Source organism: Artemia franciscana, chromosome 1, assembly GCF_032884065.1.
Source record: "Artemia franciscana chromosome 1, ASM3288406v1, whole genome shotgun sequence".
Taxonomy (NCBI): Eukaryota; Metazoa; Arthropoda; class Branchiopoda; order Anostraca; family Artemiidae; genus Artemia; species Artemia franciscana.
This window is the reverse complement of record NC_088863.1, coordinates 38,887,749-38,907,799: the sequence shown is the minus strand read 5'-3', so window position 1 is coordinate 38,907,799 and position 20,051 is coordinate 38,887,749. Positions and strand designations below refer to the sequence as shown.

At 35.0% G+C, this 20,051-nt stretch overlaps 2 protein-coding genes across 3 annotated transcripts in view; one reads left to right on the top strand and one right to left on the bottom strand.

Annotated features, from left to right (window-relative positions):
* LOC136029322 (uncharacterized) overlaps positions 1-7,286 on the top strand; it is a 33,576-nt gene extending 26,290 nt beyond the window's left edge. Inside the window, exons 5-6 of one of the 2 annotated variants that reach the window (XM_065707596.1) lie at positions 2,667-2,763; positions 5,948-7,286. In XM_065707596.1, coding sequence (XP_065563668.1) covers positions 2,667-2,763; positions 5,948-6,018 — 168 coding nt within the window. In that variant the 3' untranslated portion in view covers positions 6,019-7,286. The remainder of the gene's footprint in view (positions 1-2,666; positions 2,764-5,947) is intronic. The other variant, XM_065707605.1, reaches the window with a different exon arrangement.
* Positions 7,287-11,053: 3,767 nt separating this feature from the next.
* Positions 11,054-20,051, bottom strand: part of LOC136029333 (histone deacetylase 3-like) — a 37,691-nt gene continuing 28,693 nt past the window's right edge. Inside the window, exons 6-7 of the mRNA XM_065707618.1 lie at positions 15,800-16,189; positions 11,054-11,190 (exon numbers count right to left, since the gene is read on the bottom strand). Coding sequence (XP_065563690.1) covers positions 11,106-11,190; positions 15,800-16,189 — 475 coding nt within the window. The 3' untranslated portion in view covers positions 11,054-11,105. The remainder of the gene's footprint in view (positions 11,191-15,799; positions 16,190-20,051) is intronic.

The window sequence follows — 20,051 nt, the reverse complement described above, 5'->3', positions numbered from 1 at the left end:
AAAAGCTAAAAAAAACTAAAAAAAGGTAAAAAGAAAAAAAACTAAAAACTGAAAAAGAAAAAAAATAAAAAAGGAAAAAAAACTGAAAAATAAAGGAGAAAAAGAAAACTAAAAAAAAACTAAAAATAAAAATAAAAAAAACTAAGAAAGGTAAAAACTACAAAAAAAAAAAACTAAAACTAAAAAATAAAAAAAAGACGATCGGGACACTCAAAGAGAAATTACAGACTCTGACACCGGGACACAAATGACGACTGGGACGTGTGTGTCGACTGACCTCGTGTTTGTGTGTCGACTGACGTCATGTTTGCCGACTATAAATGACGACTGGGACACAGGGACACAACTACAACGGGGACGCCGGGGGGCACAGGGGCATATATAAATGACGACGGGGACACAGAGAATGTTCGATTAGCAATCACCATCATCAAAGCTCAAGGGCAATCATTAGAATAATGAGGTATAGATCTGAATACGGATTGTTTTTCCCATGGACAATTATATGTTGCATGTTCAAGAGTCGGTAAAGCTGACAATCTATTTATATGTACAGACAATGGGACAGCGAAGAATGTTGTATATTCGCAAGTTTTACGTAGTTAAAAACATATATATATATATATATATATATATATATATATATATATATATATATATATATATATATATATATATATATATATATATATATATATATATATACTAGCTGTTTGGGTGGCGCTTCGCGCCACCCCAACACCTAGTTGGTGGGGGCGCTTCGCGCCCCCCAAGCCCCCCCGCGCGCGTAAGTCGTTACGCGCCATATTAGTTACGCGCCATTGTAGTTGTGTCCCTGTGTCCCACCTGTGAATATAGATATATATATATATATATATATATATATATATATATATATATATATATATATATATATATATATATATATATATATATATATATATATATATATATATATATATATATATATATATATATATATATATATATATATGTTTTTAACTACGTAAAACTTGCGAATATACAACATTCTTTGCTGTCCCATTGTCTGTGCATATAAATAGATTTTCAGGTTTACCGACTCTTGAACATGCAACATATAATGGTCCATGGGAAAACAATCCGTATTCAGATCTATACCTCATAATTCTAATGATTGCCCTTGAGCTTTGTTGATGGTGATTGCTAATCGACCATTCCCTGAGTCGCCATCGTCATTTATATATCCCCCTGTGCACCCCGGCGTCCCCTTTGTAGTTATGTCCCTGTGTCCCGGTCGTCATTTATATTCCCTGTGTCCCGGTCGTCATTTGTGTCCCGGTGTTCCAGTCTGTGATTTCTCTTTGAGTGTCCCGGGCGTCATTTATATTCCTTGTGTCCCGGTCGTCATTTATATCCCCCTGTGCCCCCCGGCGTCCCCATTGTAGTTGTGTCCCTCTGTCCCGGTCGTCATTTATATTCCCTGTGTCCCGGTCGTCATTTGTATCCCGGTGTCCCGGTCTGTATATACATTCGTTTTTTAGTTTTGTTTTTTTCCTTTATTTTTTTCCTTTTTTCTTTTTTTTCTTTTTTAGTTTATTTAGATTTTTTAGTTTTTTTATTAGTTTTTAGTTTTTTTGTAGTTTTTACCATTTTTTTTAGTTTTTTTAGTTTTTTTTTTTTTACTTATGTCCTGGTCGTCATTTATACTCCCCGTGTCCCGGTCGTCATTTGTGTCTCGGTGCTTTGTTGATTGCTAATTTATATTATATTTATATTTATATTTTTTATATTTATTAATATTTTTTTTAGTTTTCTTTTTCTCTTATTTTTCAGTTTTTTCCTTTTTTTTAATTTTTTCTTTTTTAGTTTTTAGTTTTTTTTTTGTTTTTTACCTTTTTTTATTTTTTTTAGTTTTTTTAGTTTTTTAGCTTTTTTAGTTTTTTTATTAGTTTTTAGTTTTTTTTTAGTTTTTGCCTTTTTTAGTTTTTTCAGTTTTTTTTTAGTTTTTAGTTTTTTACCTTTTTTTAGTTTTTTTTTAGTTTTTTAGCTTTTTTAGTTTTTTTTCTTTTTAGTTTTTTTTGTAGTTTTTACCTTTTTTAGTTTTTTTTCTTCTTTTGTATTAGTGTGAAATAATTCAGACGTCATATGCGGACAAACACGACGTCACTCGACAGACAGACAGACATACATAACCCACAAACAACTTATTTTTATATATATTTATTCATATTTTTTTAGTTTTCTTTTTCTCTTTTATTTTTCAGTTTTTTCCTTTTTTTTAGTTTTTTTCTTTTTTAGTTTTTAGTTTTTTTTAGTTTTTTACCTTTTTTTTAGTTTTTTTTAGTTTTTTAGTTTTTTAGCTTTTTTATTTTTTTTATTAGTTTTTATTTTTTTTGTAGTTTTTGCCTTTTTTTATTTTTTTCAGTTTTTTTTTAGTTATTAGATTTTTACCTTTTTTTAGTTTTTTAGCTTTTTTAGTTTTTTTTTCTTTTTAGTTTTTTTTGTAGTTTTTACCTTTTTTAGTTTTTTTCTTCTTTTGTATTAGTGTGAAATAATTCAGACGTCATATGCGGACAAACATGACGTCACCTGATCCACAGATCCACAGATCCACAGACAACTTATTTTTATATATATAGATATATATATATATTTGTAACTTCAAGCTGTTGTTTTTTTCCTAGATCAGAGATGTCACAAGGCCGGCCCAAAAACTTCCAGCTGGGCAGATAGGGAGACTACTGGCACCAAATGCCCGATTTCAAATTGAGAAGCATACTGGTAATTCGCCTCTTATTTTTATTGTTCTCCTTTTTCTTTTCTTTTTTTTATGTCCTGAGGGTTTCCGATGAGGTTTGAGTAAAAAAATAAAATAGTTTGGATGTACTTTTCTTAAAACGATATCTTTATTACCGGCTAAAAGTGTAAACATACTATGTGCTCCAAGAATATCAGTTGAACCATGCTTGTAACAGCAAGTGTTTGAGACGATTTTGCCTAATACAAAAGAAACTTACCATAATGGAAGTAACTTACTCATATGACCCTCAAATTTTTATAACATAAGCTATTAAGACTGAAGAGTTGAAAAATAAATGGTCTGAAAATGCGTAAGAAAAAAATCAATCAATGACGCATTTCCCTGTTTTTCTGAATAGCAATTTGTAATCTAACGGCAAGGTGCATAATTTCTAATCCATTGACGACTTAACAAAATTTACCTGGCCTGGAATCTAGTTTTGGCTTTAACGTTCTACCAAGCAAGGAATTTTTGAAATAAAATTTAACATAGTGGAGGTGTCAGTGTAAGGTCAGACAGGTCCCACTGGAAAGACGACCCCCCCCCTTCCCCATAGTAATTCATTCAATGACTCTAGGAAAAAAGGAATTTTAGCAATTTTTTTTTTCCTTCAGACTTCTCTAGTAGAAGTCTCTAGTATTAGTTCTCCATTATTCTCTAGTAGGTTGGATCTTGGGCAACATTGTATGTAGCTTGATTCTTCAAAGGAGACTTGAGCAGGGTGCCCAAATTTATAAGTTTGAGTATGTAAGCCTGAATGTACTTGTCTTTTCGTTCTAAAGCATGAAGCATTATTCCTTTATTGAAAATACCACGTTGGGAAAAAAAGGAAAAAGTTGGCGGGGGCAATAGCTAAATTTTAAGTAAAGAGAAAATTCTATGCTTTTACACCTCACGGATGCATAAAAGAATGATAAACATTGTGTAACGATCTGTTTGCAAAAAAAAAAATGTTTTTACCCTTTTCTAAATTGCTGACAAAGACAGATCTGTCTATGAAAGAGGCATTATGCAGCTTGTTTAAAATAGAAAAAGGTTATCGGGCAGAACATCACTGATTGATCAAACGTTGGGCTGGATTTTCCCCACTTTGGAAAAGTAGGCTTACTAATTAATGTGACCTTATTTTTTAGGTGATAAACAAATTTTGATGTTTCAAAGCGTTGTTTATCTCAAAGTATGAAGTTGAATAATATATTTCGGTCATGTTACTTCTCAAGTCAGAAACAGAATTTACAAAATGTAGTGTTTATAAATAAGCTCTAAACATTAGACGATCTGAACTCCGCAAGGGAGGCCTACAGTCTTTATTACGTGGCAACTTATGTTGTTTCAAGTTTCAACTCCACTCTTTATTCTTATTTTTTTTTTTAAATAAATTACGGAAACGGATATTCTATACAGGTGTATCCTCTAATGTACAAAAGGAAGTCCCGTGGGCACTTGGCGTGTCAAACAGTTCGTGGTAACGAACTGTAGTAAGGAGCGACCCGGCTCAATAGTAACCAAAACTCTAAAAAACGGAATTTTTGAGGGGGGAAGACAACCTCCATGGAGGGGGCGCAGGATTTTCTAGCATTATTTAAAAAACAATGAAAAAATAAATATGAAAAAGTTTTTTCAACTGAAAGTAAGGAGCAGCATTAAAACTTAAAACAAGCAGAAAATATTACGTCCTTCTAATACCTCACTCTTTACACTAAAATATTTTTAGTAATTTCAGATATTTATTCTTCGGCCTTTGTGATTAAGGGGTCATTCTTAAGGAATTAGGACAAAATTTAAGCTTTACTGTAAAGAGCGAGGTATTGACGAGTGGGCGAACCCCCTCATATACGTAATAAAAACATACGAATATAGAAGTTCGTTACGTAAGCTAATTCATAAGTTACGTATATCTTTTACTAATGAAAACGTTCGTAAAAAACTAAAAGTTCTGGTTGCCTTTTAAAGTAACCAAAAAATTGGAGGGAAACTGGGCCTCCTCTCCCGCTCCTTTTTTCTCAAAATCGTTCGATCAAAACTATGAGGAAGCCATTTAGCCAAAAAAAAAAAAAAAATGCAAATTTCGTTTTAATTATTCATTTGCGGAGAGCCTAAATCAGAACATGGATTAACTCAAAAACGTTCAGAAATTAAATAAAAAAATAATTTTTTTTTAACTGAAAGTAAGGAGCGACATTTAAACTTAAAACGAGCAGAAATTACCCCGTATATGAAAGGGGTTGTTCCCTCCTCAACGCCCCACTCTTTACGCTAAAGTTTTTACTGTTTAAAAAGTAGAGTTGAGAGAAAGAGTCAAACTTTAGCGCAAAGAGCGAGGCGTTGAGGAGGGAACAGCCCTTTCATATACGGCGTAATTTCTGTTCGTTTTAAGTTTTAAAGTCCCTCCTTACTTTCAGTTAAAAAAACTCGGTTTTTTTTAATTTAATTTTTACAAACAAAAGAGAATGCAAATCAGCCAAGGAATCTGGCGTCAGGGAATATCAGGTTTTCTCATTAGCTGTTAGAATCCAAAAAGTCACACGAGAATCAGACTTTAAATGTAGATGAGTCTTTTTTTTTTCACTAGAGCTACTACTACTACTACATTCACCGCACCATCAAGCGGCCTGAGGCCAACACAGCTACGTACACTCCTCCTCCATCCCAATCTATTCAAAGCCTCCCTCTTTACACACTCCCAGGAAGTTTACATTTTTTTAAATCTTTCTTTATGACATCCTCCCACCCCAGACGAGGACGACCTGCTTTCCGTTTAGCCCTAGACGTTTGGCCGAAAAGGACAATCTACATTAATCTGTCATCCTTCATCCGCTGAACCTGCCCTAGGCATCTCAACCTTTCTTGTATTATAGCCCTAGAAAGCGGGATTGCACTACATTTTTCATACAGCTTACCGATGGAAATACGGTCAGTCAGCCAGGTACCCAGAACAATCCGTAGGCAATTTCTCTTGAAAACATCTAGTAAGTAAAATGGAAGGAAAACAATATTATGACTGTTCTTTCTTTATTTTTTTTTTGTTTTACTTTTCAGTTTACTTAACAAATAATCTAAAAAATTCAGTTTGCTCTTCATGCAAAAGATAAAATAAAAATTTGTCTTATTCATATTTTAACTTGAAATCTCTATTTATTAAAATGTAATATTTTCTTCTTTTAGGTCGGGTTCGAGTGGGGGACAACGATGTGTCAGTCCTGCTTTCAAAACCAGCAGAAATTAAGAAATGGTAATAGATGAACAATTCCACTGGTTAACAAGTTATTTTGGCCTTGAGGGAGCAATAAGCTGATTTAACTATAGGCATAATTTTAAGAAGAAAAATAACTTGGAAATTTGTAGACGACAGTGAAGGACTTACAAAGCGAATAATTTTTGTGTTTCGAGACTATTCTCCAGGGCAACTTCTAACGGAACAGCAGAAAACAAAACAAAAAATCTGTAACCTAGCGGAAGATCAGTCGCAATCTACGATTGTTCTAGCTCGGGTATAAGGAAAAACATATGCTGTTAGGTATTAATAGAAATATAAAAAAGACAAGAAAATATCCTCAATGAATTAATGAAACTAAAATTTTTCTCGCGAATCACGGAACTATGGGCTGGCCTAAGTTTTTTGTTAGCTCTAATGACACCAATCATTTATTTCTTTTTCACTACCCATCATTAATGACGGATTAACTTTTTCAACTTTGATAGTTAAGAACAATTAACAAGTAAACAAATAAGGCAAACATAAAAATTAGGGCATCCTGTAGTTGTTGTTGCATTTTAGGGAGCAATTAATTTCCTACAATTTCTTTGAGCACATATTATATATTTAATTTTATTTAGTAAATGACAGAACATATTTTCATTTGCAAAGATTTGACTTAACGACCCCGAGGTTTGTTTCAATAGCTCAATATTGTGTATTGAACTTCGGAAATTTTGTTTTGTGATGTGACTGATTTTTTTTTGTGATGTGACTTGTTCAGAGTTTTTTCTTTTATTTATCTAAGCTTACAAATTTCTATTTGCCATTTTTCTTTGTACCGTGAAAAACTGCCCCGGAAGAGATCTCAAAACATCCGATTTGTTCGCTTTATAAATTTTCACTTTTGGCATCAGAAATTGAGAAGGTTTTTAGTGCAGTTGTTTATATTAAATTTAAAATGCAATCATATTTTTCCTATTCCCCGTAGTTTTTGAGAAATGCTTGTTTTTCGTGAAATACCAAAAATCCCAGGGAGTAAAGCCTAATTTTCTTTTTTGTTCCTGCAAAATTTGAATGGAGTCAACACGGTTTTGTATGTTGAATTTAACATACAAAGCTACATTAATAAACATTCCCTAATAACTAAACATAAAATTTTAGTGGTCAAAACAGGATTCGTGCCAGGGTAATTTTAACATCGTTGACCAATGTCATTGTTGTTCAGAATATGTTATTGGCTTTGCTGTTTTTCATTCCATTTATATTTAGCTGTTTTTCATTCAAAATATATTTAAACACATTTTATTTTTCCACTCGTTAATTAAGATCCTTACACCAACCAATATTTTAACATCAATTCTTCTAACCATAACTAATATCAAAATGCGCAATTTTGACAGGTTTTTACCCGCTTTCATTTCTGATTCAAATATTGAAAGTCGCTATACAACCTTCAACTAGTTCCTGACGCGACTACTGCTAATGTAGCCAAAACTGGTGCTGGCTTAAATACAGTACAGGCCGTCGGCTAGTATTAATTGTCAGGCTGTTCGAATAACTGATTTTGGGTGCATAGCTAGTGTAGTATCTGACTTATGATTCTAGTATTTTTTTTAAATTTTAGGCTTCTACTTATAATACAGAGGTAAAAAAAACAACAGTGTTTGCAGAGAAAGATGCTCCAGTGAAATGCTACTTTAGTGTAGTTTAGCCATCATTAATAAAAAAAACTTGGCAAGTTTACAACACGCTAATTCCAGAAACAAGTAATTCTTTAACTGTTGGCAATTAATATATTGTAACAATTTTTCCTTTAAGAGGGATCGGTTACTACACATTTTAAATTCATCATTAACTTTAAACTTGGAATCCTATTAAAAATTGAGATCTAACAATTCTTAACTCTAACAATTTTCAAGAGAGAAAGATGAATTTATTTATATAGATAAACAAAGCAAAACAACCAAATGGCTCGAGGCAGAGCTTGTTTGGCCTTACAACCCCAGTACACATACAAATAAAAACAATACGAAAAGGAGAGGAAAAAAAGAAGAAAGAAAAAGCGTACCAAAATGAACTAAAGAAGCAGCTGAGCGATAGGTGCTAGAAGAATGTGATTTTCTAATTTGGTAATTCTAAATCTTTAAGGTCATTTAGACTTTTTTTTTGAAAGAATTTGAAGTTGTACACGGCGAAAATAGTTTTACCAAGAATATTTTTCGCTATGTTTTTGACCCAGATAGAGTTTAGATTAATATGCAGTAGGGCGTATTTAGGCAAGAATTGGGACAGGATACACGATTCTATTAACGAATTATCGATAATTATACTAATTCCCATTTTGTACAGATTTATCACTGCAGGGAAAGGAAAGGAACGCGCAAGGTCAAACCATGATATAATTCTTCAACTTAATATAGTGTTTGTTTATATTCTTTTTCACTTTTTTTTGGTTCCGCCTATTATTTGAAAGTGAATTGCAAGATATATTGAAGGTTTTTTGTTAACAGAAAAGATCACCGTAAAGTGTCTTTAAAATGGTGAAAAGGCTATAGGAATATAGAAAATAGTAACACATTTACATAATTTGCAGAAGAAAGAAGATTTATTGAGGAGCTACATAATGGGCTATAAGAGTTTGCCTAAATAATTAGTAACCTTCTGCAACCTTAGAGAAAACCCGTTTACAGGAAACCCTATTTTTTTATATATATACAAACAAAACGGTGTAAAACCGACTAACAAATAGCCTCTAGCTTAGTAGGTAGAGCATCAACCTCCCAATATCAGGGTCAGGGGTTTGTGCTTGGCCTAAGTCTTGTTTCCGCCGGTGAAAATAAATATTCAGAATGGGTTCCTTTTTGGATAGAAGTGGCATTTGTGCTGTAAAAACCGACGGAGACTATTTTACGAGTGCAGGTGGATAAGTAATTCGATTAAAAGGGAGGAGGAGGTGTCCTCTCACCGTAAAAGAGTGTTTCCGAAGTAAATAGTTTTGACAAGTTATCCCAGCTGAGGGATTGAGTTGAGATTTTTATTCAAAGGGGGAAAGGGGTCAACAAAAACAATTATTTGACCTTTACAAAGGGGTATACACAACGGTTTTTCTTTTGTTTTACCTTTTTGGCTGTTTTCTGACAGTATTTGCTGCAAGCTCAAAAATAATGAGACTGCAGGTTCTGATGAAATGATAAATGAATTGTTAAGATATCGCGACAGCGATCTTTTGAATATGATTTTCGGTAAAAGGAAGGTACCTACTGTTCTTAGGGAAACTTTAATTAAATCCCTCAAATTGAAGGGGTTTGTGCGATGTACGAAGTAAATCATTTCACATGTTTATGCTTATTAGAGGAGGATGTGCTGTGATAAAGTTTAAAAAGCGACATAGAATCCTTTGACCATGTTCTCAAGCTTTGTATAACAACTGAGAAGTGTCTGAATTATCTAGCCAGTACTTGAATTACCCTTATCCCACGCTTATCTAACCTTAGTTCTGCCCTAAGGATGGATGATAGCCTATCTATCAACAAGTGAAAGACATCGTTTTCATACAATTCTGAAAAAGGGTTATGTCAGCTTTGCTTCTCAATAAACTATGTGTCTTGGGTTTACTCCAACTAGCCATGGCTCTCAAGTTTTCATCACTTCCACCAAGATGATTTTATTTCAAAATAGCTCTCATTGAGACTATCTGTCTTGGGTTTACTCCACTTAGCCATGGCTCTCAAGTTTTCATCACTTCCACCAAGTTGATTTTGTTTCAAAATGTCTCTCATTGACACTATCTCTCTTGGGTTTACTCCACTTAGCCATGGCTCTCAACTTTTCATCACTTCCACCAAGTTGATTTTATTTCAAAATGTCTCATTGAGACTATCTGTCTTGGGTTTACTCCAATTAGCCATGGCTCTCAAGTTTTCATCACTTCCACCAAGTTGATTTTATTTCAAAATGTCTCTCATTGAGACTATCTGTCTTAGCTTCACTCAAATTAGCCACGGATCTATAGTTTCTCATCAATTCCTAAATTTTATAGATTATGGGAAGGCGTTTGACTTGGCAGATGGAAAGGCCTAAGTGAAGATACTATCCTTATAGTGGGTTTCATATATGTATGTGAGAGTGATTTGTGCTATGATTTAATAACTACTACTGCTAACAACTCACCGCAGTACCAAGTCTCCTGAAGCCAACACAGCTACGTACGCTTCTGATCCACCCCCAATCTATTCAAAGTCTACCTCTTTACAACCTCCCAGGAAGTTCAATTTCCCTTCAATCTTTCCTCCCACCCCAACCAAAATCTGGGGAAGGTAAAGAGGAAGGGTGTGCGAAAGCACAAAATGGCTGACCCCAATCACCCATTGTACTTACTGACTGAATCGCCTTGGAACGGAGGTCAGCACTGCCAGTTGGACTCTTAAGTCTAGTGCCGTATTCTTTTACTTTTATTTTGTCCTAAGGACCATAGCAAAGGCTAAGACAGAACGTGATAGAAAATCGTAAAACAAAATCGGCTATTACTTAGTTTCTACCGATAATGTGTGTGTGCTAGTAGAATGATTTAATTTTTTGTGATTTCGGGCTGCAAAAATAAATTCAAATATCAATACTAAGAAGACCAAGTTGGTTAAGTTAGAAATTAATGAGGTTAAAGATTCTACATTCGACATGGAGAAATTTGCGGGGAGGATAGGTTCACCTACACTGTTACAATTATGTATGAGGTAGGTGGGTGCAGTGAAGATTTTAAATGTGGGGTAGCTACCGAGTGTTTTTTGTTTGTTTTTCATAATTGAGGAAAGAAGGAAAAGACACATTTTCAAAGATATTAGAAGAGATAAGATACTAGAAGTCAGTCTCAGGTTCTTAGATCACATCGTCCAGATGAAAAATGATGAGTTGCCAAAAATTGTGTTTTTCAACAACACAGCTGATGACAAACGTAAAGCAGACCGGCCTCGAATCGGAAGCGAAGAGGCCACACGATGATATTTAAAAAAAGAGAAACTCACTTGGGATGAATTGAGTGAATCCCTTCCTTTCAGTGCTCATTAGAGATAAACAAGTTTTCTAAAAGAAATAATTTATAAAAGAATTACAAAAGAAGAAAGGTAAAATTCAACATTCGATTTTTAAAGGAAGGGGCTCGCCATCATGGTCTTGGTCCTTATCATCATCATAGAACTCATTATTGGCTTCAATCCTGAAAATAAGAAAATTAATAATTCAAAGATGATAACAAACGCAGATAATTAGTCTTAATTTCAAAAAATCTACTCAGTCCCACCCAAAAACCGAATCACGAAAAGCTGCCATATGAAGCAGTTCTGCAACAAATATTCAAAAATTTTTACTGAAGTATTAAGCATTCATTGTTTTTTTTTTTTTTTTACTTAATATCAAGTAATAAGTACTTTCCAAATTCTTACTTAAGTATCAAGTTCTCTCCAATATATATATATATATATATATATATATATATATATATATATTTCTGATATCAAGCCCATGCTACCTTTTTGTTAAAGCAATTCTGAAGAATTCTTAGCTAAAAAATGTCCTATCTATAAAATGTCCCCTGTCTTTCCTCTCCCGGAAATTTTAATCAACTAAGTCCTCCCAACAAAGTCCAAAAAATATTCTGAACCGATTTTCAACGCAACGGCTTGAAAGGAAAAGACTATCAAAACAATTAAGTGCAGTCAAAATCTTCTGATTGGATCAGACAGATCACATGGCAGGATTGAAACAGTGCACGTAGAGTTGAACTTCTGGCGATTCTTGTCCAGTCAAATCTGGCGTGTTTGAAAAACTGCAGGGTTATTCTGAAATGTGTGGGAATAGTGGAAAAAAATAGGAAAAATAGAAAAACAAACTTCGGATTGGCTTTAAAACAGATAAAAGGTAATGAAGTTTTTCTGATTCTCTTATCAGAGAAGTGATTCTCATTCTCTGATTCAATAAGTAAAAACCTTAGCAACAAAAAAACTCAAATTTACATGTAAGGAGCCAAGTGAGAGCAAAAAAATCCACACTTTCAGTAGCTAGCTGAAGGTCGCTGGCTGTCAGCGTGCTGAAAGAAAAGAACAGTATGAAAATGAAATCTTGATTCATACTTTGACGACCTGTCTCGCCCTCGGCACCTTTACAAGGAAACTGCCTCAAGTTTTCAAGTTAAATTTCAGACGCGCTATGAAAATGTACGGCATCTACATCCTTTGGCAGGTTTTCACTCAAGCAAGCCGCATGCTGCGTAGTCAGTTCAGATGGTCGGTAAAACTCCCTACAAACATATATTATAAAATCAAGGGCCTGCAGCAAGCCCACTAATTCAGACGCATTCCATACGGTTGGTCAAACTGCAGAAGTTACAACTTATCTATTTCTAGCAGCAGTTTTCACACCATGAAGTGGCAACAACTATGAGACTAAGTCAGAAATCTCCCGGGAAAAAAGAAAAAAAAGTAATTTTTCACTGGGGATAGAATATTCGGTTGAAGGTTGGCTTCAGTATGGCTCATTTTGGAAAAGGATTATTTCCAGGCTTTGGGCAAGCCATGGGTGAAAATAGTTATAGGCCCTACTAAATTGAAGGAAAACTCAACTTTCTTAAAACTTGAGGCCCCCTCCCCATCGCCCTATTTGAGATAGGGTTTGTGATATCAGATTTCGATATGAGCCCTGATCCTAGGCATATTTGGTCGAGCTTTCATTTGGATCCGCCGCTCCATTCGCAAGTTATACTAAATTAAACAAAAAGCTTTTCAGCACTTTCGACTTTTTTCAGCACTTAAAACCCACTCCCCCTCGTTCTGTTTGAACTAGGGTTTTCATCTCAAAACTTGATGAAGTTTTGAGCTCTTAGGCATTTTTATTCAATTTTCATCGAAATTCATCACTCCATTCGCAAGTTACACTGAATTAAATGAAAAACACAAATTTTTTTAACACTTAAAGCCCCACCCCCTAATTAAGCTCAATTTTAATCCAAATAGTTCAATTTTAATCCAAATCCGACTGGCGGTTCTCCCGCTATACTAGATTGTACAGACGGGCGGACGGACAGATGGACCTCAAAAACCTATCTTGATGGATTCTTTCCACCATCCAAATAGGCTATGATGCCTGGATGATGATATGCCATTCTTTCCTTTTTTGGGATCCAATGAGACCACATGGCTACCTAAGACGTCGCAAAATCTGTCCGTCCGTCTGTCTGTCTGTGCAATCGAGTATAGCGAGAGAACCGTTGGCTGGATTTGGACGAAAATTGAACCATAGGTGCCAAGGATCATGAGATACATCAAGTTGAAAGATGAAGACACTAGCTCAGACAGAACAAGAAGGAGGAGGCTTTACCTGCTAACAAAATTTTTTTCGTTTAATTCAGAGTAACTTGCGAATGGAGTGATGGATCTGAACGAAAACTGAACCAAAGAGGCCTAAAACCATGACACGTATCAAGTTTTGAGATGAAGACCCTAACTGAAATATAACAAGGAGAAGTGAGTTTTAACTGCTGAAAAAATTTAAGTTTTCTGTTTAATTTAGTATAACTTGCGAATGGAGCAACGGATCCGAATGGAAGCTAGGCCAAAGATGCCTAAGATTAAGGCTCATATCAAGGTCTGGTACCACAAACCCTATCTCAAATAGGGCGAGGGTTCAAGTTTTAAGAGTTGAGTTTTCCTTTAATTTAGTAGGGCCTATAACTTATGGATGGAGTGACAAATCTGAAGTCATGATTCGTCTGAATAACTGAATTTGCCGGAACGAATTTGACAAAATACCACTGTATTGGATCCAGCTAGAATTTCCCAGACGTGTTTATAGCAGACAACACTTGGATGGGTAAAGATTCATAGATTCAGTAGTTTTACCAATAATATGGCCCTGAAGATGACGAAATGATAGAAATCTGGTTAAGTTGACAAGATGACACAACTTAAACACTAATGTCAGAAACATAAGCCCAAATGGACTACAGTATGCAACATTTAGCACAAAACAAGGGGTGTTAGCTCACTGTCGACCAGTATAAACTGTAACACTGTCGAAACTGTAAAATAATTTCATTTTTTTATTATATAACTTTTAGACAAAATTAAACCAAATGATAATCATGCTATAATTTTTTTCGTCATAAACAAATACCTTATTTCATATCAAAGAATAGAACATGGAGCTATATCTGAGTTTAAATCCAAAGGCAATGTTTTCTTGTACATTGCCAAAGCACACGCACAAAAAATTTTCGTGTCAAAGGTAAAGTATTTGAAAAACAAGTACATTATCAGTATCTTAAGTAATAAGTACACCCTAGAGTTTTTACTCAAGTACAAGTAATGGAAAATTTTACTTAAGTAGTACTTAAATTAAAAGTACTTCAAGTAAGTGACAACACTGATATGAAGTAACATTTTTTAGCCGAAATTATGCTTATAGAATTATCGTTAAACTTTAAAATACTACAATTTTGTACGCAAAGGATTGGTAGGAAAACAAACAAAAACAAAATTGAAGAAAAAAGAGCAGTCATCAAATATCAGTAAAAATTCCAGAAGCGCTAAAATCCTATTTATACGATTTTCGTGTTCTCTTGGGTTGTAGGTTCCATATACATCCAAGCCTGGGGATTACCTTAATGGTCTCAGATGCTATTGAGTTTAGTACACGTTTAAATTCTGGGGGAAATATCAAATACCTATTTAACTTTGTTTAGCCGTGAAAAAATTCCTGGTCTAAAATACAGGCCCATAAAAAAATGGCTCCTAAACGAAAATTAAGGGCTTTTGAACCGAATGGGATTCTCTTCGGAAGTGCGCCCGCAAAATTGCGTGCTGTAGCCGTTTGGCGAAGATTCACTGGCTTTTAGACACTAGATTTTATTCATAAAACGGTATTTTGTGTGAACAGAACAATAATCTTTTTGATCTGTCCGTTGTTATTATGTTGTGTAATTATTGTACTGTTATAAGCTATAAATAAATCTATTGTTATTATTAAGTAAAGAGCTATACTATAGCTATATATAGTATAATATATACTATAGCTACAACTATATCGATAACAATAGATACATCAAAAGAACTGGCCTTTTATGCTGATTCCAAACATATAAAATTTATGCGTGCTAATATGATTTTTTTTTCGGAGGTGATCGCACCGAGACAATGGTCCTAAAACATCGAAATAAAAATATTATTTTTTATAAAATAATACATATTACGAAATAAAAAACATAATTTTACTATTTTAAAGGCTAACAGTCTAAACATGGAATTACAAGTGCAAGCCGTTAAAATATTTTGAGGCTTTAGACCTTTTTTTTTTTTTTTACAGAGTATGGTGGCAAGATTCTTAGAAATAAGCACTTTTAAATTCATTAATATAAGATTTAAATTACGTTATTTTTTCGAAAATTCTTGGGACGACAGTGGACACAACCATAAGTCCAAAGAAGTAATTCCAGGTTTTTTCCGCTACTTCCGCTAAAGGTCGTCGAGCCTGAAATGCTTTTGCTACATCATCCCGTTTTTCTTCTATCCCTTTTTATTGTACGAAAGCATAGCTAGTCCCCAGTTTTTTTTTGTGTGTTTTTTTTTTACTTCCGTGCTGCCTATGAGGATATTAAAGAAAATTAAATTAACGATCAATTAAACGTATGTTCATTTTGTTTCCTCCAAATTATTTATTAAAAGAGAATAATAGCTTTTTCGATACTTATCAAAGACCACACAACAAAATTTGCAGGCAGTAGGGCACCGAATAAGCTAACCTAGAGGATAACCTGGCTCCCAATGTATTTTTACCTTCTATCTTCTTCAGAATCGTGAAGCCTTATATCGGGATCTAATTCTTCTAGCGATTCCAGCGAGAAAGCATCCGAGGGTATATCTTGCATTTGGACACTAGGTGCATGTTGAATCATTCTTAAATTTTCGTAGGCATGTCGAACAATCGCTTCCAGATATGTTCGACTATTGGCATTTTCTGTTCGGGTTTGAACTTCCGGATGAAGACTGAAATCAGGAGCAAAAAACTCAAAATATTCATTATACGGTAATTCATTACTGATTTGTTCGTCGAGCAACTGTGCAGTTTCGTAGGCCCAACAGCGAGCAACGTTTCGGACTGTGTATCCTCCCCCTCCGAGAACAAGAAGGGGAATATTGAACTCCTTGACGAACTTCACACAGTCCCTACAGTAAAAAAAGAGAAAAAGGGAGATTAGTGCATCTTTAGTACTATCACATTACTTAAATTTTAAAGTCGTGCGAGCAACAGCCCTGACCTTTTTGCGGAAAAAAGAACCCATTTGATCTTTATATGGCTTCTAAGACTCTTCCATCATTTGTACAAGCTAAATTTAAACTCTTAATCGTTTAACTTTCAGTAAATTTTTGAACGTCAGCAAATACATCATCATAGCTTGAGCTATTTGCGTAAGAAGAACAATTGGCATAAAAACAACTCAGCACTAACAATGCTTTCTTTTGTAGACAACTGAAGATACTCGTTAACATTCCTAAATGACAGCATACGAATTTTTTATCACAACAAAATTAAACGGCTAAAACCCCTTTAGCTACGCGACCGAAAGGCGTTTGAAGAAAGCTTTTAAGATGAAAATTGTAACAAGCTTGCAATTTTCATTCCTATCCAACTATATCGCTATCAAGGTTTATTTCCAGATTTATCAAACAGTTTGTGGCAACGAACTGTAAGGAGCGACTTGGCTCAATAGTAACCGAAGCTCTAAAAAACAGAATTTTAATAGCCCTAGATCCATCAATAGAATCAGCTTATTATGCTGATTCCAAATATCTGAAATTCATTGAGTTTAGTGTTACGCAACAGAAGTTACCAGCCTGAGAAAATTTACCTGGTTTTTGAAATAGGGGGGAAACACCCCTTACAATTAAAGGATCTTATTGAACACCATCAGATCATCAGATTCAGCGTACCAGAGAACTTTACTGTAGAAGTTTCAAGCTCCTTTCTGCAAAAAGTGGAATTTGGCTATTTTTGCCAGAAGACAGATCACGGATGTGTGTTTATTATTATTTTTTCCCCAGATGTGATCGCAGGGGTGTAATTCGCTATGGAGCAGGGGGGGGGAACTACCCCCTGCAGACCCAAGTTTCCGTCTTCAGTTCAGTTCGTCCTCAGTCCAAGTTCAGACCTCAGTTTGCCCCTGCCCCAGCTGAAATTTGGTTTCTGCAAAAAAATCTTGTCAAAATTTAGATAAACCTGCATAGTTCAAGTACCCAGAGAAACAGGTCAGTTTTCTTGGGTACATCTTTGTCTTTATGGTAATATATGACTCATTTTTCAGTTTTCACTTTCATTTTCACTTGATTTGGGAAAACTGGCTCCAACTTTGCCCCCTTCCCCCAGGATTTTGACGAAGTTACGCCACTGGGTTATTGTATCGAAATGATAGTCCTAGAAGAACGGGAGAGGATACGTTAGAATGAAAATTAAAGGTTCAAGTGCCCTTTTTAGTGACCAAAAAGATTGAAGGGCAATGGAACCCCCTCCATGTCCATTTTCCCAAAATTATCTGGTCGAAATCTTGAGATAGCTAATTTGTTCAGTATAGTTAAAGATCAAATAAAGGTCTTAGGTGTAAAATGACCCCTCGCAGTCCATGGGATACGTCTGTAATTTATGGAATGTGCCCATTGTTTACACATAGTATTTGTTATTGGGAAATACACAGATATTTTTTGGGGGGAGGGGTCTTGCTTGGGGTGGATCTCTATAGGGAGAATCTTCCTTGGGGAGGGAAATTTCTGGGGGGGGGGGGTGAATATTCCAGAGGAAATGTTAAGCTGTGATGATTTGATAGAATTACTATACGAAATTCTTTTTAATTGTCTTACATTCTCCTTGCTAAATTTTTCCTGTGGAGATGTTCCGGGGAAATTGTCCAGGTTTTTTTTTCGTGTTTTGATTTCCGGGAAATAATTTCCACGGAAGGGGGCAATTCTGGAGCGATCAAGAAACCGATTAGAGACTAAGGTCTTATTCAAATGAAAGAATGATAAGGAGAATTTTGCAAGCTAAATCGTCCGCAAGCAATTTTACAGGGAAGGGGATTCTCAGCGAAGAGGGAACCGTCTGGAGGGAGTTCAACGGGGTGGACTTTACATTGGATGAAATTTCCACGGAGAAGTTTTCCATTGGGAGGGAGGAGTATATTTCATACAGGGTGAGTCAAATATGAAGGATTGCCCCCTCCTCAATATCTTGCTCTTTACGCTAAAGTTTGACTGTTTGTCCCAACTGGGACCGTTTAATTGGAATAGGAAGCTTTTTTTAAAGTGCTAAAAAGCTTTAGCGTGAAGAGCAAGGTGTAGAGGAGAGGGCGAACCTTCATATACGAAATAAATCTGCCGAAATTAATATGCAAATGTTGTTTGAATTTTTCATGTACAGTGAGCGAAATGGAACCTGCATTAGTTGAAAAACGTTAAGAAATTAAATAAAAAGTACAAGTTTTTTTTAACTGAAAGTAAAAAGCGACATTTAATCTTAAAACGAAGAGAAATTACTCCGAATATGAAATGGACTGTACCCTCCTCAATACCTCACTCTTTCCGCTAAAGTTTTTATTGTTTTAAAAAGTAGAGTTGTGATAAAGAGTCAAACTTTGCCACTTTCATATACGGAATAATTTCAGTTTGTTTCAAGTTTTAATGTCACTCTTTACTTTCAGTAAAAAAAAAACTTGTTTTATTTATTTGATTCTTAACAAAATAGGACAAATCTGAGACAAGACAGATCTAAAATAAAACAGTATATATATATATATATATATATATATATATATATATATATATATATATATATATATATATATATATATATATATATATATAAATAAGTTGTCTGTCTGTGTGTCTGTCTGTCAGGTGACGTCATGTTTCTGTGTCGACTGACGTCATGAAGTTAGTTGTCGTCATTTTTGCTATGACGGTGACGTCATTAACGGTATTTAAGACATTTGTCCACGGAAAAATGTTTAATTGTAAAATGACTGAAGAATCTACAATGGCAACAGCCGAGGAAGCTGCTCAAAGAGTTTATGCCAAAAAACTTGCTGCTGATAGAGAAAGTAAGAAAAGAAAGCGTTCCGAGGAATCACAAGAACAGCAAGAAAAGAGGCTTGCAGCTGATAGAGAAAGTAAGAAAAGAAAGTGTGCCGGGGAATCACAAGAACAGCAAGAAAACAGGCTTGCGGCTAAAGAACGCAAAACCGCGCAGTTAGATGAAAATCCACCTGGACAGCGAGAGTCAAAACATATCAAAACTGAAAATGATAGCGATGATGATTGGGTTTGGGATTTTGACTTGGATAAGGTCATCAATGCCTACCAGATTTAAGTTAAAAAAAACAAAGGTTCGTCGATATGTACTTCATAGTGACGCTGAAAAATAAAGAAGAAAGAGAAAACTGAAAAAAAGAAAAAAGGTAAAAAAACTAAAAAAAAAACTAAAAAGAAAAAACACTCAAAGAGAAATTACAGACCGAGACACAAATGACGACCGAGACAGAGGGAATATAAGTGACGACCGGGAACCTCAAAGAGAAATCACAGACTGGGACACCGGGACACAAATGACGACCGAGACACAGGGAATATAAATGACGACCGGGACACAGGGACACAGCTACAACGGGGACGCCGGGGGCACAGGCGGGATATATAAATGACGTCCGGGACACAGGGATTGTTCGAATAGAAATTACAGACCGGGACACCGGGACATAAATGGCGACCGGGACACCGGGACACAGGGAATATAAATGACGACCGGGACACTCAAAGAGAAATTACAAACTGGGACACCGGGACACAAATGACGACCGGGACACACGGAATATAAATGACGACCGGGACACAGGGACACATCATTAGAATAATGAGTTATAGATCTGAATACGGATTGTTTTTCCCATGGACAATTATATGTTGCATGTTCAAGAGTCAGTAAACCTGACAATCTATTTATATGCACAGACAATGGGACAGCGAAGAATGTTGTATATTCGCA